Consider the following 23,131-nt stretch of genomic DNA (forward strand, 5'->3'; position numbering starts at 1 on the left):
TGGTGGCCAGAAGCCCAACAACTCGACTAGATGAAGTGCTTGTTGGGTTCTTGGTAGACCTGACATTCGTGTCGTGTTTTTCGTGTTCGTGTCATTTTTGTGTCATACCTGATATCTTAACAGATCGTGTCGTGTAACACCCGTTAAAATAAACAGGTAAAATGACCCGACCCTAAATCGACCCGATAATATTAACAAGTAATATGACCCGACTAGTTACTCGTTAAGGAAAATATATTTTAAACCAATAAATAATCAAATGAAAAACATAATACTAAATAAGTATATACATACTATATTATCACATTCAAAACATAAAAACGCATTTGTCTTTTAAGTATTACATATTTATATACCCAAAATAAGAGCATAATAATGACACACCCCGACCTGGAAAGTCCATTTGGACTCCAAATCGAGTTGTGTTGGCCGACACCAAGAGGGTGATGAAGCCATAAAGTACAGTGATGTGGGAAAAATGTGAATAAATTTAAATCTAAAAGTGTCTAAATACGAGAGTGCCTTGTGAGCATAAATGAACTCATTTCACAAGTGATGTCAAAGCATAAGTAAAGTACAGTAGAGTGGATTGTGAGTCATATCATTGAAGGTAATCTCCAATACCAAGATTTGCCCTGAATCCTCGTCGATAAGAAAGCTCAGCTAAAAAAACCTGGAGGGTGGAAACACAGCAAGGGTGAGTGGTCCTGGAAATAAAATTTTAATAAAAACCTTCTAAATCATTATAACCCCTGGTTGTAACACCTATATAGTTTAAAAGATCATACCACGTATCAATGTAAAATCAAAAGTATATCAACAGTAAATCCATAAATATACCACGACACAGCATCTCATGAGCAATATAAATAATTATGTGCTCAATAAATCAATGCTAGTACATAAGTCAGAGTCACCTATAGTGACCTGTACGACTCACCCATATCTCATCAACCAATGCTAGCACATAAGTTGGATTCACCTACAGTGACCTGTACGACTCATCCATATCTCATCAATCAATGCTAGAACATAAGTCGGAGTCACATATAATGACATGTACGACTCATCCATATCTCATCAAGCAATGCTAGCACATAAGTCAAAGTCACCTATAGTGACCTATACGACTCTTAGGCAACCTGTACAATAGTGTCGGAGTTGTCTATATAGCTCATCTACGCACATGAGTCGGAACCACTTAATTTGGTCTGTACGATAGGCTGGGTGTAAATAAATACGCTCAAGTGCTACGATCATGTCAAGGCTAGGCCCCGTCCTCAGGCGGAGCACTAACACCGAGGTGCAGGATAATGAGCATTAAATGCATAAAAACATAACCATACACATTGAAATCACTATCATCAACATGAATTCACTTGAAGCTTACCGAGGCATCCACAATGTCATATGGCATAACCACTTTAACATCCCAACATTCTTAATCAGAACTAAACCCAGTGATAGACGAGAATAAAATCATGGTTAATCTTTATGTTGTTAACCATCATAACTTCTTTCCTTAAAGAAACCAAGTACCATGTTAAATTTGGATTGTTTTATGGCTGCATCTAACTGTCTTATTAGACTACCTACGTACCCTCAAACGGGATCAAGCCATTCGTGATAGGAGCATATTTATGCAACTTAGTTAGCTTGTTTTCTTGCATTTTCATAGTTAGTTTGTGTTTATTATAGTGGTTTAAGCTATTTTCGTGTGTTTGTAGGTCCATATGACAAAGTTGGCAAGAAAGTGCAATTTGGAGCATTTTGAGGCAGTTTTGGGCATCAAATGGATAACTTATGAATGGAGCAAGATGGATGGATGAATTTGAAGTTCAAGAGGCTAGGAATGAGTTGAAAAGAGTGAAGAAATAAATCCAAGACAAAGAAGATAAGGAATTAGCTCAAAAGAAGGAACATTATCCAAAACCTTATCCAATCTTATCTTATCTTATCCTTGCCTAATCTAGCTTTATCTTATCTTATCTTATCCAAATCAGTTTGTGCCTTAATTCTAGCTATTTCTAAGGGATAATTATGCATTTAAACTATATATTTCAGATTCTAGAACCCTTATCCTTCTAGAACCCCTAAATTGGTGCTAAAACATCTTTTCTAGAAGCACCTAAAAATATAGCACCTCCCCCTTTCTAGAAGCTCTAGAACCTGAAATCTCAGTCATTTTCCCTCTTGAATTAGGCCAAATGTATCCCTCTCCTTGTAGGAATTGATGCCGCACCCTTGCTATCCTCTTTCCCTTTGGTTTCTGATTGTTTTAACCCATTCCATTTGGGTTTTGGTTACACAATCCTTATCCCACTTTAATTTCAGAAACCTATCCAAATCCTTAGGGATTTTGACATGTATTCCAGCCTATAAATACACTTCCTTGCTGTCCAAATCATTCACCACCCTCTACCATATTTTTCTACACTCATACATCCCTCAAACACATTCACCCCTCATTGTGCCGTGAGATTGCAAGGAAGGAGAAAGAAGAGAAGCCTTTGTGTCGTGCCTATGCCCAAGCCTTTGGGAGTGCTAGAGCGTTCTTAGGTGTTTTCCATCTTTTACTTTTAATGTTTAATTTAAGCTATCTTTGTTTAATTGCGAACATGAGGAACTAATTTCTTTATAGTTGGAGGTGAATTCGAAGCCATGATTATATGTTTTATATGAATTGATTTCATCCAATTATTGTTTCATGAATCCTGGATGTGGTTTACTTATCTGTTTTATTAAGAACATGTTCTTGTGTGTTAATTAGGGATGCATACTTAGTTTGCATGCATGAATTTGATGCTAGAATATATGAGATTTTCACCTAATCGTTATGCACTTATATTCATGAGTAGTAAAAGTCGTTAGTCATGATTGTGTTAAGTAAATCCTAGGCAAGAGTAACATGCTTTTCATAGTTATGAATGCCTCGTCAATGCTTATGGTTTCCATTGAACTTAATGATCTTTGTTAAGTGTTTCTATCATGCGTATTCCATAGTTAGGGAACTTGATAAAGAATAATTTGGTTGTGATGCGTTTTCCATTCAATTCAATGAATCTAGGGAAATCTGAGAAATAATTAGTTTAATACAATTAATTTGGGGCATTGTCATTCATGGTTTGTCGAAAGAATAATTGGAAATCGATTCGTATGCATATGACATGTGTGGAGAAAGAACCCTCTAACTAGCCTTTCACCATTCTTTTTCATTCAAATTTGTTTTTCTTAAGTTTGTTTTCAAAGTTTATGTTTTCAATTTCAATTTCGTCAAAATAAAGCCCCTTTGTTTTAAGTCTTGTTTTTAGAGTCAAAACCAGTTTTCTTTTAGTTGTTTGAGTCTTTTAAGTTCTATTTTCGTTCAAATCACTTGTTAGGTCTAGAATTGAGTCTTTTTTATCGTTTCTTGCTGTTTTGAGTGTTTTGAGTCTACAGAGTCTAGTTTAGTGTTTTTTAGTCTTATTTGTGTTGATTAGCATCCCTAGTTAATCCCCGGTCTAGAACGATCCCTACTTGCTTAATACTACAATTGTCATCAATAGGGTTTAATTTGTGTGTCAACTTAATTTTCACATCAATTCGTAGTTCAACTTAGTACTTCAAAGCATTCACAATGATTATATGCCGATAATATGCATATAGATATACCATAATGCAATCTAAAACTCAACCATACCATAGTATTTTAACATATATATATATATATATATATATATATATATATATATATATATAACATGGCATAAAATTCTTAGAACAATTTAAAAATATTTGTGGAATTATCAGTCATATTTATATACGATAAAAGGAAAATACCCACTCACCTGAGGCCCACGCTACGACTCCCTAATACGAAAATCGAGACATCACGAACCATCGTCGCCTATAACAATTATCAAATCATATCTCAGAGTTCTCATCGATAAAATACGTAACTTACATAAAACATATCCCTAAGTACGTTCTAGAATGATTTGGGACCCATTGACCAAAAGTCAATCGTCGATCAAAGATCAATGGTAGGGTCCACAACCCTACGTAACTCTATCCAGAAGATCCGCATCTTAGATTTTCGATCCGTAACTTCCAAAGATACACATTGTTCTTCTAAAACATCATACTAAAGTTTCATTACGATCCAACGGTTGGATCTCCTCCAATTGCCAATTCAAGTAGTGGTCAACGTTTTATTTTACGAACTTACAATTCCAATTTGGGAAGATCCGTACGTCAAATTCTCAATCCGTAAGTTTCTAATATCCTCAAATATTACGTACTATAATGTATTAAAATTTTATGACGATCTAACGGTCGAATCGTCGGTTGCTGTAATAATCAAGTGGCGGATCATAATGGGACTAAGTTCAAACGACATAATTTTGTCAATCGGACTTCACAAACAGAACAAAGGTATTCAAATTTAGCCTAGGAAGGTCAGGGGACCCCTCGGCCCACGCGTCGCCGCAAGTGGCAGTTAGCCGCCCCGACTTGCCGGAAAATTCAACTATTTCTAAAAATTACCAAAATTCACAAAAATGAAGATCTCAAAGAGAGGAACAACTTTCATACATGACACAAAGTCCAAAAGTGAACAAAAGATAGTCAATTTTGCCCACAAAGTCGGTGGGTGCCTAAAGCTTCCCAGTGTCAATTCGTCATCTACGGTGGTCCAACAGGGTCAAGGTTGGTTGGATTTTCTCCTGAGATGATGAGCTACAAAGCCCAAGTGGTGGCATCGGCCATTGCTTTGCTGATTCGCCGGAAAATTGAAATGTGTGGCTACACATGGTTTTGACGCGTCGGATTTCATGGCTTCGCCCCGCCACATGTGGTGGTTTATAAAGGTGGTTTTGGTTTGGTTTTGTAGAGGGGAATGAGAGCTTCAAGACGGTGGTGGTGGCGTCGAAAAACTCCATCGGAGTTGGCCGGAATCGACCTCGGAAAATGGGTGATCGCGCAGGTCGTTTTGCGTTGGGTCACAGTTTTGGGGGAGCTGAGAGCTTCTCTCTCTCTCCTCTCCTCAATTTCTGATTGGTCCCTTATTTTCTTACTTAAATCTGAATGGTTACCACTCCCACATGGTGGGAGTTTGAATTAATTTATAACTAAACTTTAAATAACCAATTTCAAACGTCTGTAACTATACCGTTATAATCCAGACTCGCAAATGGCTTTCGCCTATACGCTCGTAGTGACGAGTACTACAAGGATATGCTAAAAAAAAAAGTCCCACGTATTTCTAACCGATGGTCAACGAAGGTTAAAATCTTTGCCTCAAGGGGCATTTCCATAAAATCACTAATTTAAAATTTATAAAACTTAAAATTAGGGACGGGTTATCACAATAATAAATAAAAAAATAATAAACATTAGAACATTACAAAATATCAAATGTTCAAAAGATTTGCAAAATTAAGGGAGTTATGTTTCAAGGTTTGGAACCTTGCACATTTTCTTACAATCAAACTCTTCAATTTTCATCAATCACCATGGGAAACGGTATTGGAACTTTGACTTGATATATTGTCTTCAAAAGTTATATTGATGATATTTTCAGTGAGGCTTTCTACATTAGCACTCTCTTCTCATTTTATCATATGGCTATTGTTTAAGTAAAGTCTTTAATAGTTTTTTAATTAATGTAGAAGTGTGAAAAATAAAGAAAAAATATATAAACGTTCGTAATGACAAACTTTACAACTTTCGTGAAGGGCTTAACTTTGAAATGTGCCACTATAATCATATAAATCATAGATCAAAATTTAACCGTCGATTGTTGTTTACATTTATGCTTCATTTTTCTCACCAAATTTTGTTTTTTTTTTTCAGATTTTGTTTTTTGAAAACATGATCTATTAGAGGATACAGGAAGATGAATGGTTCGAATCGTTGATATTATGTTCAGAGTTTTACTGTTAATGAAAATATTGCTTGGTGTTTATAAAGTCTCGACCAACTATATAACATTGACTCATATTTCAATTAACCGTAAATATCTATCAAAGATCCGAACCGTTAGAAGATCATGTTTTCAAAAAATAAAATTTTAAAAATAAAATTCAAGATAAAGAATAAAGCGTAAATGACAATCGACAGTTAAATACAAATTTAAGGTTTATGGATTATAATGTCGGATTTCGAAGTTGACCCCTTCATGAAAGTTGTAAAGTTTTTCACTACAAGTGATTGTATACATACATATATATATATATATATATACATTTCTTACACATCTATAATAATTATTATTAATTTTATTACTTTTACACTCAAATAAAAAATAATATTTATGACTGTTTGAAGGGTTTTAAAAATTTAAACGATAATGTAAATGTAACCATTGTCTACTCATAGAGGAATGTTGAATCCCGAGTGTTTATATATTCTTTCACATTTTTCTTACTTGTAGGGATGTCTTATTGCCTATACTAATACTATACTAGTTGATTTTAATTTTGGATAACAACATGTTAAGTAAAATTTATCCTATTAATGATAATAAGAAACTCTCATAATAAAAATAAATAAATGAATAAAACTTAATTTTTTTAACTTATATAGAATAATAATACAAAAATATATATTTAACATAGAATATACCAATATATACAATATGGCTATTGTATTTTATAATAAAAATTTTAGTAATTAAACATTAAAATTATAATTTATTTTTCTTAACTGGTCGAAACGGATTACCCACGTGTTACCCGCTTGTATACCCTTCAACAGGTCACCCGATAATGACCCGATTAGTTATCGTGTTGACCTAAAGTCCGTTATTTTCGTGTCGTGTCACCATGTTGTGTAAGAAACTGTCATGTCTAGTTTTTGGGCCTTTTATTAGGATAAATTTAATTCAAATAATAATAATATGCAATAAAAATGATAATAAATATACAATATGTAATTCGATTATATATTTAGTTAGTCGTAATTAATAATGCTACAAGAACAAAGGAAAAAGAAATTAAATTAGTCGAATCCTCAGCCACTTGGGTACTGCTTTGTAGGATCATCCTTCTGTTTACGTTAATCTTCTTCTTCATGACGATTCACGAGAAAACTCCTCAAATGTTGAGTTTGTAGGAGCTTTCACACTGATACACCAATAACGAAAGATGGAGTGAGGGATTCGATTGTGCTAGCAAGATCACTCATTTGGAATAATGTATTTGAGCGGCACACTATGGTGTTTTGGCATAGAATTTTTCTCTTTTTTTTTCTTTTTTTTTAATGAGGGACAAAACTAATTTCACTTAGCTTATGAGAAAAAAAGACAAAGGGTATATATAGACCCCTCGCTGCACCCCCTATGCTGTACCTCCTTTAGGATTTAACATTTGCTTCGTGCCTTGTGTCAAGCCCAATGACTTGTCCATTTTGGGCTTGGTACTTGGACCCCTTTTAATTAAGTAAACCCAAAGTTTATTTTAATTAAAACATGTCCAATATGCCCAAATAATAAATCCAATATAACTAACAATCAATTATATTTTATCATCATCCATGTAACGTCGTTAGTACTATCATAGGTGTGTGACCTCTTAGGTTCTAACTAAAGCCGACAATAAATTAATTTCATTCCACAAGTCAATAGTGACACCTAGCAACATGTTATGCCCATCCAGATTAGATAGAAGTAGTTGTGATACAATCAAGGTACTTTTTCGAACTTTGATTGTAGTTACAATGCAATACGATCCTTTTATCATTCATATCCCGATCAAGAATTATGTGATATGGATTTATGTCAAATCACATGTAGTCTTCTATGATCACCCTGATGTATCTCATGTTGAAGCAGTTCTTACAAGCATAGCTTGATCAATAAGGACTCTGCCTGGGCAGAGATTTCTGAGATGGATTTTCAAGTGTCTTTGAGAGATATCTCCTTTTATTGAACAATTACCAAAATGTGATAGATTTCTTATTGTGCATTCATATATCCCATATATGCTCATCTACATGAACCCAATCAACACATTATCACGCTCTACGAAGTAATGAGGGGCATTGAGGTGAAGTCAAAGTTCATATATATGAGCACAAGATATGCAATGATGCCTCATGTCTAAGAACTATTTGCATACTGCAACCAGAAGCTTTGTAACGTTTGACACGTGGTAAGCACCCATATGTTCAAGCTTCTTGGGTGGTCAATGATAAGTGAACTTGCTCAACAGACAATCACATGTATGTCCACCACGTGTCTAACACGCATAGTACGAGATCATACTAACCTTATGCCATATATCCTGACCTTTTTGGATAGTCAATGTCCAGTTGACTTTTCAAATAGCTAGGAACTTTACTTAAGGACGAAGTGACTATGGAATACAAATATCTTTGCCCTGAGCTTGTTTAGAACGTTGCTTCCATGCATACCTTAAATCCTACAAACTTATTCGCAGTATATTATCTCTACAATATAAAACCAAAACTCGTGAATTAATAATATGAAGTTATTGCATAATATCCAATATCAAAAATTGACATTCAGGGCACAACTCCAACAATATTCCCCACAAAAAAATTAATATTATTAGCACCGTTTAATGCTTGGCCAGCAAGCATTATGCATTTAGCCTCACCACTTTCTTTGCACCTCAGATCTTCCAAACAAGTTTTGAGAATTTCCAACTTGGCATTCTCGATCTCATCTAGCGGTCACTTCCACCAGTGATCCACCGTGCCCACATTCTTGGCCTGGTCATACGACCATTGAGCTTTTTTTGGTATCGACCAACCCAAACATCTTTGTGAGGTCATTGTTGAGCTTATTCAAGGTCACATTTCAAAACGCCTTGATCATTTGTTGCAAATTGAAACCATGGCAAGTTGACTGAGTGACGGTTTGCTCTCGAACCCATCAATCAACACCTCAAAGCATGGGTGGCCAAAGAAAATTAAAGAAAATTACCTTCTTGCTCTGTGTGAAGACCATAAGGGCCATCTGTATATCACATAGGGTGTATAGTTCACTAGTTTTTTTTTTTAACAAACGATATTATTTACACTAAGGGGGAGGAAGGTGGGCTTAACCTCATAATGTGCTAGCAATAATGTGGTTCAATTTGCCTTTGGCGAGAATAGAACCTAAGACTTCTCACTTACAAGTAAAAATGAATACTACTAGATCATAGTACTAAGTGGCAGCACACTAGCCTTTTTGAAAAGGTCATATCTCCTCTTGGAGACTGGCTTCATTCGTTATCTTCCTCATCAACACCCTTTGGCGACCCCTAATATTTCTAGCCATGACTAACACTAGAAATTTATGGTTGAGGGGGCCGAATTTCCCTAACTAACCTAGATAATTATCATTCTTTGTTGTCATAATTTTACTAAATTCATATGTAGTTACTAATATACTAGTTTGGATGAAAATTGAATTCCTTTTTCTGTTAGCACACACGGTAGGCACTTCATGAATTTTCATTTTATTCATACCATGTTGAACCAATTATACCCATTTCTTACTCACTAAGACAAAACATGGATGCATAGGGAATTAAAGTTTTAGATAATATTTTCCTAGAAAACCTAATCTTATCTTCTTAATTAATTCTTATCTAGGACGAATATGCTTTTAATTTAAGGCATATTCATCCAATAAGGAGTAAAGGAAATAATTGAGAAAATTGTAGTAATGATCCCTCAACTTTAATTCAATTGAGCAATGGTCCCTCAACTAAAAATACATGACCATTGGTCCCTTAACTCGTAAAAAATAACATCTATGATCTTTTTCGTTAACTCCATCATAATTTCATCAAAATGAGTCATGTTGGAATGACCATTGCTACAATTTTTCTTATTTGGTTTTCCATATTTGCCCCTCAATTCAGTCTCATGTGTGTGACATGTGACTCATTTTCACAGAAGTTCTAACTAGGGGTGGGCACAGGCCAAGCCAGGTCCAAAATTGAAGGAACCGGACCGAACTTGTTTGTAAATAAAACGGGGCGGGGCAGGGTGGGTTTTGGATTTTTCAAAATGGGATTCGGACCTAACCGGACCTTTGAAACAGGCCGGTTCCTACGGGTCCCCACGGGTCTTCGTCATCCTCTTCGTTCCCCAGCGTCTCCGCTGACGCCTTGAGCAATTCCTCCAGAGACTGTAACCCATCTGTTTATCCCCTGCTCCGCAGAACACCAAACTCCCCAACCCCTCACCTTCCCATGAAAACCCACCCTGTTTCCCTGCCTATTCAATTTCCGTATGCATTTCCATCATTTCAACAATATCATTGTGCAAATTCTCAGCAACAAAATCTGCAGCCTTCTTCCCACCATGTCCATCATACACCCAAAAAAATGGCTACAGATTTGCACCAAAAACAAAATCAATTAAAACATAAAAATAAAGTAATACAAAAAAAATATTTACAGCAAAACCCATAAATGATTAGTACCTATATCTGTGAAATCCCACCGAAGTAGACGACTCCGTTTTGCAAGGTGAAATCCCAGAGCAAGAAACATAGACCGACGATTTTACAACTCAATCAAACAAACACACTCTCATACAACCTGTTAGTACCCATATCTGTGATTAATTTCAACATGTACGGTAATAACTAAATCAGAACCAACCTTCATTGGTTTGGGCATTGGCAAAGTCGAGCTCGAGGAGACCTCGGTCCAGTGACAGAGTCGAGCTCAGGGTGGTGGAGGAGACGACGAGGCGAGACGGCGAGAGAGAATCGAGTCCGAGTTCGAGGACCAGTAACAGAGCTAAGAGTTGAGCTTGAGGAGGAGACCTAGTCCTAGGGTAAAACACTAAAACAAACGATTCGGATGTGAAACTAGGTTCCTCTTCGATCTCTTCCGCCCATTGCAATTACAAACAGGCCGGTCCGGCTACCCGTTTTTCTATACTTTTGGATCCGGTCCAAACTTAAAATTTTAAAGCCCCGGCCCACCTCGTCCCTCCCCGTTTCACTTTTTAAAAATTAGGAACCGGCCCGTACCCGTCTCGACCCGCGGTTTCTATACCCGTTTGCCCACCCCTAGTTTTAACGGAGTTGATGAAAAGGACCATAGCTGCACGTTTTAAGAAGTTAAGGGACCAATGATCATGAATTTTTAGTAGAGGGACCATTAGTTCAATTAGATTAAAGTTGAAGGACTATTACTATAATTTCCTCGAAATAATTTGGCTGAAATTTTTAAAGAAAGCAATTTTAAGAAAACATTATAAATCTTGAAATTTAAGGTGCTTAGGGAGGATATAACAATTAAACCTAAACTTAATTGTGATGGGGCATGGAATGGGAAGAAAGGAAGAGGGGCGGCGCCGGGGAAAGGGGGGGGGGGGTGGAGCAGCAAGGGATTTTGCTGGGTTACTGAAATTTGAAGGGGGCACGCTGCAGTGTGACTCAGTGAAGATGGCAAAGATGGCAACAATTCGCGAAGGTCTCCGGGCATGCTGTAGGGAAGAAGTGCATGACTTAATCATTACTGAATAAGGAAATGAAACTTGATGCTAGTGCGGAGAGTTTAGTTAATGATATTTATATGTTGAGTGAATGTGTTTGTTCCGTGAAGTTTTTGTTCTCGCCGGGAGAAGGCAATAGAGCGGCACACTCCGTGTTGGTGTTTGTTCTTAAAGAGGGAGGCTCGTCCGAGTGGGATTGTATTGGTCTATATTTCTGTTTAATACTTTAGCCGAGGATGTAAACCCTTCAATTCGAATTTAATATTATTTATCTCTTGGACAAAAACAATTAAACATCATATTCTTGTTAAAAATTTAATTAACTGAATGGTACTTTGAATACAACTAGGGACAAATGTTTTAGGTGGCACACCGCCTTGATGACTTTGCAGTCAACGGCAGATGCACACTGCCTGAAATCTGAAAAATATACATGAGAAGTTCTTTTGAAGATCTCCGAATGTTTTATACGGGTCTCTTTTGTACCTATTAAATGTTTGATGTAATACCTGTTAAGCATATCTCAACAAGTTGGGTCAACAACACCCAACAAATTCTATCAATATCACTCATTAAATTGTTTCAGCATATGTCAAGATTTATTGACATGTGCACAATATAGTCTGCCTAACGACAACAAGCCAACCAACTGTTCGACAAAATGCCTTAGCTTATAAACTGATTTTTTTTACGCGCTTCGCGCTTTGTTTGTATTTAAAAAAACTTGGACCTTTTACCAAAAAAAAAAACTTGGACCTTTATTATTGGGATCCCCAAAATTTGAACTTGGATCTGCCACTCCTCGCAGTAGTATTCTAATACATACATGAATAGAGGACTTAATTATGTGTGTTTTTTTTTTTTTTTTTTGAATGGAATATGATATCATTAACTTGGGAAACTTACAAAGTGTTTTAGATTAGGAGATTTTGAATAACACTAGGAGGCTCCTCAACCCAAACTACTCTTGTCTCGATGGACAACGCTACCTTTGCCAAACAATGAGCAATACTGTTATTATTCCTTTAAACGAAAATAAACTTAGAAATAGTAAACAAATCTGCAATATGAAGGACATCCCCCACTAACAAATCCATCTCCGAAGCACAATCCACACAAGTATTAATGATGGAAATTGCTTGAGAGGAGTCACTGTGAACTAAAACCTTTTGTATGCCTCTATAAGTGTTGGGTCCAACGGTCACAAGTGATCTCAATTGTTTTTAACTTGAAATACCACATTTTATAATCAATTTTCAATGAGAGCATTAATTTTGTTTAAACGTACGCAGTTTTAAGTCATCAACTTATGCAATCTCTTGAACAATGAACATCTCGAATATATTTTTGTCAACTTTCTTATTAGAAAATTTTAATTGGATTTCTTTAAGTGACCTACAGCATTTCATAATTAATTTTACATATAAGAGCATAAATTGTATAGTAGGTTAAGAATTGCTAGCTAGGCTGGGCCAAAGGATAGCTGAGGTATGCGCCGGCCTAGGGCCCTCACTTTGGAGGGTCCCTCAATTTTTATTTTTTTTAATATGTACAATTCAAATTCAATAAAAATATGAAAAAAATAAAAAAAATAAAACAATATACAATTGAAAAAGAATTTATTGAAAAATTAGATTATCTGAACTTAATTATTACATTTGTGATATTTAAGTAATGTTTATATACCTTTTTTTTTCATATTAGTTTTTAATGATATTTAATGTAGAAATAAACTTTTTCATGTATTTATAGAAATTTTTTATACATATCAATGTACAAAAGGTTAGACGTTAGAGAACTTTAAGGCTTCACTTTAAAGGCTTGCCTTAGGCCTTCAAATTCTCAGGATTGGCCATAGAGTTTATGTTATTCCAAGTTGAAGCATAAATTTAAATCATGACCCCAACCACAAATCCAAATTGCGTGGTTATATAACTCACTACATCCAACATATAAGAATCTATTAAATAATGAGTGGATATGGAAAAACAATGATCCAACTGCACATAACAAATAATAATCAGTGTGTAATACCGACCTCGACTTTTGACGTGACAAAGTTGTCCCATAGCACATTGGCAAATTACACTAAAATCTTTCGGGATGAAGCGAAAACGGATAAACTGAAAGAAAGGATTTATGAGGAAAAATTGGATTGAGAGACAATCATAAATTAAGCGATTGTCTACTTAAAAACTAAAGGAAAACTAACAAAAAGTTCAAAAAAAACTTTAGTTTTAATGAAAAATGACAAATAAAGGTGTATCGAATAGTACCAGAAAAGAGATAAAAATATGGTTTTTCAATAAAAATGAACAGTACCAAGAGTGTTTCGTTAAAATTCCAAATTAAAGGAAAGCATCACCCAGACCAAATTGCCACAAAAAAACTTGCACTCACTAAAAACAAAGTATGTGATGGTTGTTTGCAACCCACACCGTATTAATAAAAAAAATCATAATGTAATAAGAATGTAACATAATTCATGTATTATAATATAACTAAATTACTTACAATATCTTTCCCACCACCTGTGAGGCATATATTTGAGGAAAATCGAACTCATATCATAATATTTGAACAAAATCCTACCACATAAACTGTAGTGTGATATTTTTTTATTAAACGATAAATCTTATTAAATTAATAATGAGATTTAAACTCACATTACCATGCAAGTGGTCCACTCCTTTTTTACCACGGTAGTCAAAGGCCACTTGCAAATTGCAGTGTAATATCTCCCAACAGTAACTCGCTCGCAGTGCATCTCGTCCTACCTCATGAAATCCACCTATCATCGCTGGGCCATCACACCTCCATCCACTGTGAATTAGCCCCTAGCTTATTTGGTACCCACCACATTGAAAAGAAAAAAAATTTGGTACCCACCACGTGTCGAGTATGAGTACATGACACGCAATCCAAGTAGATTAACTGGCAGACCGACGTGTTGGGCCAATAGTAGTCGACAAAAGTAAGCAGAAAGCGAAAATCTCATCCCCGTGGGCTCCACATAGTCCGTCAGTCCCTGGGTTTTGGTCGGTTGAGTTTAGTCTCCCAAACCTCCCCACGTGTCGAATCCACACACATCTGAATTTGCGACCACAGACCACCCTATCCGTCTTTTTTCTTAGTTCTTGTTTGCTTCTGTTTCATACGTGTACCTGTTTTTCTAATTTACTTTTTTTTTTGGTGGCTTTTTGGTCCCCCATAAAAAAATGAACTCCACCGACCAAAACAAAAGTTGATGCGGAGGACGTGGGAGAAACTAAGAGAGACCATTTCCAATATTTTATTTTGGTAATAACAAGTTACAAAATGATTAGTGGAGGAACGGTCTTTTATGCCGACATAGTTTGTAAGATTTTCATCTTTTGTTTTTTTTAACCAATATTAAATTGGTAGGAGATAACTATGTGACAATTTGGATAAATATACCCAATTCTATACTCGAGGTGTAATTCAATGGATTTATTTATATATTTGTATTCATTTTTAAAAATAAATCAGTTAATGGCTTGTCACGACAATCCATTCTTACAAAGAAGAAAGACTTACATAGACATTTTAACCTCTTCCTCATCACCATCATACGATTCACTAGCGTTATAAATTCAACTCAGAACATGATGTATGGAATACGATTTGAAATTCGTGCCCAACCAGTTGCTTGAAATACTAACATTTAAATCCAAAGACGGCAAGCATAATGTTATCAATTTGCATGTAACGAGAGGAATATGCTAATATTTCTAATATGTGAATGGAATAAAAGTGAAATGTAACACGAAAGAAAGAAGTGGAAGTTGTGGAATCCATCTCTTGTAGGATATTCAAGAACTAAAACACCATATATGTATATAAGATTATTGGTCCTGTGTTTAATTAATAATAGAATTATCAGAATTACTCGTAACTAAGAGGTCTTAGGTTTGATTCTAATCAAAAGTAAATTTGAACAACTTTATTGCTAACCTATTGTGAGGTTAAGCCCAACCCCTCCCTCTTAGTATAGATAATATCGTTTTAAAAAAAAAAAAAATCATAATTACTTATTGCACAAATGAAACTTTTATGTGTCACACATATTTGGCGTTACTTCAGTAAGTATGCAATTATCAATCAATTAGGAGTTTAGGTTGGTATAAATGAGGAAGAAAATCAACTTGATTTTTATAGAGAACCAAATCAGCTAGAATTAAGATATAAACAAGGGATAATGCTAGGGAAACCAAATTTGCAAATCAAATAACATGGTGATTGATGATTGAATTATTACTTAAGTGTTGATTAACGTACTTATTATCTTATTATCTTATTATCTATTGGTGACAAATGTATTTGCAAATTTAGTTTTATTTCAGACATACATTTGAAAATGTTTCTGGTTTAAATGCCGTACAATCTCTCTTATATTTAAGCCTAAGCCAGAACTCAGAAGAGTAATCCCTGAAAAAGCTAAAGCAGAAAGAAGAAGCTCTTTTGGCAAAAGCACTTCCAACTCGTGTGAGTCACGAGAGTCGCAACAGGGGGGAGGAAGAAAAGAAGGCTCACAAGAAAGAGAGGAGAGGAGGGGAATGGAGAAAAAAAGTGAGAGTGGGAGTGGTGGTGGACAGGTGGTGGACGGTTCGAATATAATGGAGTTGGTTGGGAACGAGGAGGTGTTTAGTAACTTTGTGGAGCATAAGTTTAAGGAGCTCGACAGGAACAGAGACGGCCACCTCTCTTTGAACGAGCTCCACCCTGCTGTCGCCGATATTGGCCTTGCCCTTGGCTTGCCGGCTCAGGGTTCTTCCCGGGACTCCGATCACATCTATTCCGAGGTACCTACTAACTTAGTTTCCCCTCCTTAAGATTTCGGCTTTCGCTGCCGAATTTTAATTGATTTTGAGTTGGACGCTCTAAATATGTTGTGGTTTGTCGACTGTTGAGAGTATTCTTAAGTAAAAGCTCCCTTTAGTTCAATGAAAATCATTTTCTTTTTCTATACAATATAACTAGGAATGCGGAAAATATTTCCTTTATTATTATTTAAAAAAATTTGGTTCGCTCAAATGATTCCCAATTGAGTTTGTGTTAGACACAGTAATTTTAATATGTTATCTAATTATTTAGGGGAAATATTGTTTGGGGGAAGAATATTTGCCTTACCATTTTCTTTGATCTTGCGTTGAATTGTTGTCTAATTATTTAGGAGTTGAATTAATCAGATGATAGTTAATTCTTGGCAGGATAGCCTAAGCATACTGTATTGTCAATATCTACTAATCTTTTTTATGGTCAGGCTATTCTCTACTAATCTACTAAATCCTCATATGATACTGCAAACTCACGACAGATAATCAACGTTAGAGTTCTAATATGAAATGCAGCAATCGTAATTACATCAGATATTATATGACTTTACTCTTCAGTTCCACCTCCCTTTCCTACTTTTTTTTTTTTTTTTTTTTTTTGCTTAGAATTTTCTTCTCCCTTTGTCCTCCTCTTCTAAGAGGAATCTGGTGACGAAGTATGTCGAAAATTTATATTATTCAAGAAGATTTAGCGTGACAAAAGCCGTAATAATATGTCATAATGTTCCGTGATGGAGCCGGTGCCTGCCTAACTTTCAAAAGGCAGTGGTTCTGTGGGGGAGGGAGTAGAAGTCAAAAAAGATTTGTTTGAGGGGCTTGCTTTTGAACAAAGTAACAACCTTACCTAATCAGCTCATAATATAGCTTCACTTTATATTAATACAAGTACATGACATCTTACTAAAGTAATGCCGCCCCTGTTCAGCGCGTGAATGATTGAGGAATCGGAACAATTCTAAAGTCAATACAATGTTACATTGCAGAAAAGTTTTTGATAAAAGTAATAGTTAACATCTAAGGGTTGGCAAGTCTGGATCAGATTTAGACATAACAATTGAGAGTATTATCCTACTTTGGAAATGGAAGCGTTGTATTAGTAGTATGCCTCTATACGTGTTGGGTCCAACGGTCACAGGTGCTCTCATGTCCACATGTTTGATTTGAGTGATGCCATTGCCACACGTTAGTGTTGTACCGCATTGAAAATGAAAGCTGACTAATCAGCCGAGAATCCGTACTAGAAAACTTATTGGTAGATTGTATAAACATTTACCGAACAAAACCAGTTAAACTAGATTTCTTTGAAAAACATTAATGGCTTTGTTCCATTGTTCTTAGGTATTGAATGAGTTCACTCATGGGAAACAACAAAAGGTGAGCAAGACTGAGTTCAAAGAGGTTCTTTCGGATATTCTAATAGGCATGGCTGCTGGTCTCAAGCGAGACCCTATTGTGATCCTCCGTATTGATGGAGAAGACCTCCTTGAATTCATCGATGGGCCAATTTTTGAACCAGAGCTGGTGGCTACATATTCTGAGGTAAAGTCAGCTGATGGAACTCTCCGTGACGGTATAATCAAAGCTTTGGAAAAACTCACAGTTGACCAAGGGATGCCCCCTTCATCGGATTCTTGGGTGATTCATCTTCTCTAATTTAAGACTTTTCAGTACTAACAGTTCGTCCTATAAATTTTCATGTTGCATTGAACATATACATTCTTGACGGCTTTTTTCCGTCTTTTCCTCTTTGTTGGTTTCTTTTGTTCTTTAGGTTGTAAGCAATATTGTGGAACCTGCTCTGCAATCATGCACTGGCCATGATTTGGACAAGCCGGTCTCTCAAGATACGTTCCTAGAAGAATTCAAAAAAGTGGCAGAGTTTGTGGCTCATCGTCTTCAGGAGCAGCCTGTGATTGTAGCCCACAGTGAGAATGACTTTGATGGAAGTGACATCAAGAGATTGTTGTCCAACAAGTTTGAATTAGACAAGGTTTGCCTCATTAAGATGCTTCATCCTTTTGTCTCAGACCAATTATACTTATAAATGTTGTTGGAATCGATGCCCTTTAAAGCATTCCCTATTTTTCTTAAGAGTGCCCTGACTCATCAAAATCGCTTATTACAATCTCTTGTGAAATGCAGACACTGAATGCAGCTATTGAAACTGTTCCAAAAGACCGCAGTGGGAAATTATCCAAGGAATATTTGCGTGTGGCACTGGATGCGGTGGCTCCAACAGCTGGTCTGCCACCACTTGGTGCAGTTGAGCAGGTTCTCTTTAAATTGAAATTTGAACTCAGACAGCGTTTTCCTTCTGTGCTTCCCAAGCTGGATCATTTTTACCTTCAGCAGATGTTCATAAATTTTTTACAATGAAAATCTGCAGATGGACAAGGTTGTGCAGGATGTGTTCAACATGCTTAACGCAGATGACGGAAAGCAGCTTAAAGAAGACGAGTTCAAGAAGACACTGACTGAAATCCTGGGGAGTATCATGTTGCAATTGGAGGGAAACCCAATCTCAGTTCACTCTAATGCGGTTGTGCACGAGCCCCTCACCGCTGCTTCTACTCTACTGCAGCCAACTTCCGAGTTATAGATCATAGCTCTCCCGGATATATCAAAGCGTAACAAAGATAAAAACGGCAATAAATTTTTTGATTTAAGGAAATGGTTGCTACCACAAGTTTGTGTTGCTTAGTTATCATAATCACGTTAATGAAATGCTCTTACTGTGCAAATTTAGATAGGGATGTCCACTATGTTGTTACTGATTTCTGATGTTTGAACTTTGAATGCATCAAGGGTTTGAGCTAATTAGTGAAATTGGTACTAAAGCATATCGAGCCAGAAACTGCCAAAGTGTTCATGCATGGTAACTCTACTTGCTGTAATTGGTCTGTGCCAGATATAAAAGAAGCTTGTGGTAATTTATTTACCCTTTTATCATACTGCTGTGTTTTTACCGTGCGTAGATTGTGTAACTAACTGCAAAACACTAATCAAATAATTTTCCCCAGAACATAGAAAGTTCTTGTGTTTCTCTTAATTCGTGTTGCAATTGCATTTGACAAGAAAAGGTGCAGAGAATTGGGTGTGTGTTGTGGTGGCCGCAACCATGGCGCTTGCTGTTTTTGTCGACGATTATAACCAGGAGGGCCAGGCACCCGGTAAAGAAGACAGACAAGTAGTGCAAAACCGATGTAGCTTATATATAGGTCTCATTGTCTCAACATATAAATTCAAAATGTTGATTTTCTACTACTAAATGGGTTTCATATCCACAAATCCGTGCTTTAAGGATTTCTCATGCACCACACTAGTACCAGTAGGCAGTAGCTTATTCAAATCAATGCAAATCCTTCATATAATTCTTGGAGAAAAAATAATTGTCCCATAAAACACATAACTTATCTTGCATGATTGCATCTTATTATAGGCATGTGAGCCCCCCTTTAATTTTTGTTCGAGCCCCTGAAATCTGAGGACCGGCCTTGTATGTAAGTGATTCAAAGTATCTTTCGATTTTGATTTGTAATATGCTTAAGCTCTACTCTTAGTAAAAATCCAGACAGACAATATACCAACCTATGATCTACTACCATTGGTGATCAAAACACCACTTAAGGTAGAGCTCAAGGTAGAATGTTTTTACGTGTTTAATTTCAAGCCCTTCATACATTTCTTTCTCCTTTCATAATCTCACACTCTTCTTCTACTGACGTTAAATCCTGCTTTGGCAAGTTCAAGGACAAACAATGGTACACACTACAAGCCAAAATTGGTCCAACCCAAAAAACCCAATGACCATCCCACAATATCCCTCCCTGCAACAGTGCTGCCCCTAAGCACCTTGCCGGATTCAGTCCTACCCCGGCGTACCCAGCACGCCCGGTTACCGTTACCGACACAAAAACTGCAATTGCCATAGACCCAGCCACCACAACGCACACCATTGGTAACCCTAATTCTTTGCTTCTTCTCTTGTCAAATGCCACTGTGACTCCAACAAAGAGAACCACAAAAGTGCAAGCAACTTCTAGTACCAAAGCTGTTTGTGTCTCCACCCCAGATGTGGGCCCACTTCCTTGGATTGTGCAGCCACCTAAGGAGTACTTTTGTACTGCATGTTGGTCCATCACAGTCTTCATTATGAGAAACCCTAAAACTGAGCCAAAACATTGTGCCAAAATGTAGATGGAAGCACGAGCTAGGGTTATGGCACCCTTGAGGGTAGCTATAAATGTGAAAACTGGGCTCATGTGGCCGCCCGATAACGGAACTGTCACAAGGAGAAGGAGGAAGGCTATGATGAAGACGGAAATGGGGACAAGCAGTTTCGGATCAACTTCACCTGAATCCAAGCATGATATGATGGAAGAGGTTAGGCTGAATACTAGAGAAGCCGTTGCTACTAATTCTGTCAGAGCTGCTCTCCACATCTGAAACAATTTGAATCAAGAGGGACATTAAAGTTTATAACAATGACAAAACATTGAACTTTTGAGATCCTAATAGAACTGTACTTCCCTAGACATGAGAGTTCGTTCTTTATCAAGGACGGATTGTCGATATGGTGTTGATAATCCGTCGATTACACGTTGGTAGATATAACATGTCAATAACAAAATTTACCGACGTGTTATCATTACATCATCAACATTATCAACACAAATATTGAAATTGTTGATACAATGCTTTTTATAAAGAGAGCAAAAGGAGTAATTGTTAGACATTATATGTTGCATATGAAATTATAAATCAAGCTGACCTCTGGTGAAAAGTATTCATGGGCACCAATTGCAGCAAGAAACTTTGGCCCCAAGGAATTTCGGGCACCGATTGTGTCACAACTTCCTCCAACTGATTTGGGCAATTTTTGATCAGCTTCAGTTTGGATTATGACAAACTCCGCCATCGCCTCAAATTGATGATGAAAAGAAAAGGGTTGAAGGGTTTATATTTAAAGAAACACAGAAGAACATAAGACGATATATATTGTGAGTCCGAACTCCTAATTAGGGTCACTGAAACAAAATGGGGTGAATAGAATGTTTTTCCATTACATAAGTTGTAGGGAAGTTGCCAAAGAGTTTTGTATTTAGTATTTATCCAAAACCTTGTGAAAGATTTTGATCTGTAAAAATTCCATAACTCTTAGGTTTTTGCTCTTCAAAGAAGACAGGCAGCGGCCGTATGCATGTCTTTTAATATGTAAATTAGACTGAAATTTTTGCTAATACCTTGGTCGTGGAAGTCGAAATATATGAGGATGATTTTTAAGCAATATAATTGCAGGCATATTCACTCTGCATAAACCAAGATTCTGAGCTTAAATCGATGAACATTAGAGTCAGATAAAACTATATATATATATATATATATATATACACACACACACACGCACGCACACATGCAGTGGACTAGAAAACAAAGCTAGAATTTGCGAGTTGGGATGGTGCCAAATTAATGACAATCTCTTGCAATTGGAACTGATCCCCTCCGGACCCAAATGAACTGAGCTAACTCATCAAATGATTCGGATCATTGAAATTTGAGTCAACCGCTACAAACATAGAACTCCTCTAAAAGTTTTAATAATTGTAACCATTAGATCGAATTTCAATAATCTGGATCATTTGATCTTTGGACTTAGTTCCTTTGAGTCTGGAGGGCATCTGGATTTAAATAAAGTTAATTGTTATCTAGTCGTCAATTAAGGATAACCGATTCATCATATAAACACATTATCTTAGTTAACCAATCCCAACATCTCATCACATTTTTACTCGTCAATCGAATTAACAAGTTCTTTCTCAACCGTGATTGGTATTTAATCCATGAAGGCGATTAATTTAGAATTGTTGGTTAGTGTGGGTCCCGTTTCCTAAGAAATATTTTATAGACAACATGATATCATTATGACAGTATCTCAAACAAATCATGCACTATCAAGCGTTTTAAGTTTTATATGTGATAGTGCATGATTGTGATACTACCACGATAGTATCTCGTTGAATGAAAGTCCATTTCAGCCTTCGATGTGCACCAATCAACAATTAGGAATTTATGAGTCACTCACATTGACAACTTTTGCTAACATTTTCCCTAGGAATCAAACTCACTACTTTAATTGTGAGGAAACTACATTTGATAACAAACAAGAGTCATACTCACAAATTTAATACACAAGATCCTCCAAAAATTGATTTAACGAGAAAATATGCCTGCGTGTTGCTGCGGGACTTGAATGTATTAGTCGCAATAGGCATGAATAGTTTTCACACAAAGCAACTAAGAAGTAGCACCTAAAGAATCAATGAACAATTGGGACATCTTACTCATATGTGAGTCTCAATCCCTATTTCAAATCCCTATCGAACAAAAGTCATATTTCTTCAAATTGAATCGACATCATTGATCAAGCAATTAAACATTCCTACTGGCAAATAATTGACCCAAGAGTTGAGCAAATATATAGGGATTGGAAAAATACAAAGTGAGCACCAATGATACCACACCAGTACAAAGAGCATCACTCACCAGATAATCTAGCTTGAAATGATAAGGAAAGAACCTTGATTGAGATCTTCAATCACTGAGACAACCCAAATGAATAGAGAACAACACAATGAATAAACAGGGGGACAAAGAACCTGAGAAGCAGAAACAAACTTCTATGCACAAAAAATTTGTGCAAGTAAACAAACATCCAGTTATACTGAGACTTGAATGATCCGTGTTTTATAATATAACTTAAACCCAACCATGAATTTACAAAAAATTTTGGTAGAATTATTAACATAACTCAGAAAAAAAAAACTCAACTT

General features: G+C 36.2%; 2 protein-coding genes and 1 long non-coding RNA gene across 4 annotated transcripts; 1 reads left to right on the forward strand and 2 right to left on the reverse strand.

Moving 5' to 3' along the window:
• Positions 1-10,220: 10,220 nt before the first annotated feature.
• LOC114824836 (uncharacterized) lies at positions 10,221-10,753 on the reverse strand. Of its 2 annotated transcripts, XR_011581367.1 has the most exons (3): positions 10,602-10,753; positions 10,421-10,538; positions 10,221-10,326 (listed from the first exon to the last, which is right to left on the reverse strand). It is a non-coding gene; the product is annotated as an uncharacterized lncRNA (long non-coding RNA). The 2 variants fall into 2 exon arrangements; XR_003773225.2 differs by lacking the exon at positions 10,602-10,753 and having other exon boundaries at positions 10,421-10,559.
• A 4,867-nt stretch (positions 10,754-15,620) lies between these two features.
• LOC103414915 (uncharacterized) lies at positions 15,621-19,250 on the forward strand. The gene is made up of 5 exons (XM_008353274.4): positions 15,621-16,268; positions 17,640-17,936; positions 18,073-18,291; positions 18,444-18,572; positions 18,688-19,250. Exons 1-5 carry the CDS (start codon positions 16,023-16,025, stop codon positions 18,898-18,900), a joined length of 1,104 nt encoding a protein of 367 aa, XP_008351496.3. The 5' UTR covers positions 15,621-16,022; the 3' UTR covers positions 18,901-19,250.
• Positions 18,784-21,028, reverse strand: LOC103414943 (probable aquaporin PIP2-6). Its single transcript, XM_070820970.1, has one exon. The coding sequence runs from the start codon at positions 20,741-20,743 to the stop codon at positions 19,976-19,978; it is 768 nt and encodes a 255-aa protein (XP_070677071.1). The 5' UTR covers positions 20,744-21,028; the 3' UTR covers positions 18,784-19,975.
• Positions 21,029-23,131: the final 2,103 nt, after the last annotated feature.

The sequence above is a fragment of the Malus domestica genome, chromosome 05 (genome assembly GCF_042453785.1).
Source record: "Malus domestica chromosome 05, GDT2T_hap1".
NCBI classification, from domain to species: domain Eukaryota; kingdom Viridiplantae; phylum Streptophyta; class Magnoliopsida; order Rosales; family Rosaceae; genus Malus; species Malus domestica.

Bases quoted from the DNA above. Each gene is read 5' to 3' on its own strand.
- LOC103414915 (XM_008353274.4), top strand. From the start codon at position 16,023: ATGGAGAAAAAAAGTGAGAGTGGGAGTGGTGGTGGACAGGTGGTGGAC. The intron at 18,292-18,443 runs GTTTGCCTCATT...TGTGAAATGCAG, and splicing joins ACAAGTTTGAATTAGACAAG to ACACTGAATGCAGCTATTGA. The intron at 18,573-18,687 runs GTTCTCTTTAAA...GAAAATCTGCAG, and splicing joins CACTTGGTGCAGTTGAGCAG to ATGGACAAGGTTGTGCAGGA.
- LOC103414943 (XM_070820970.1), bottom strand. From the start codon at position 20,743: ATGTGGAGAGCAGCTCTGACAGAATTAGTAGCAACGGCTTCTCTAGTA.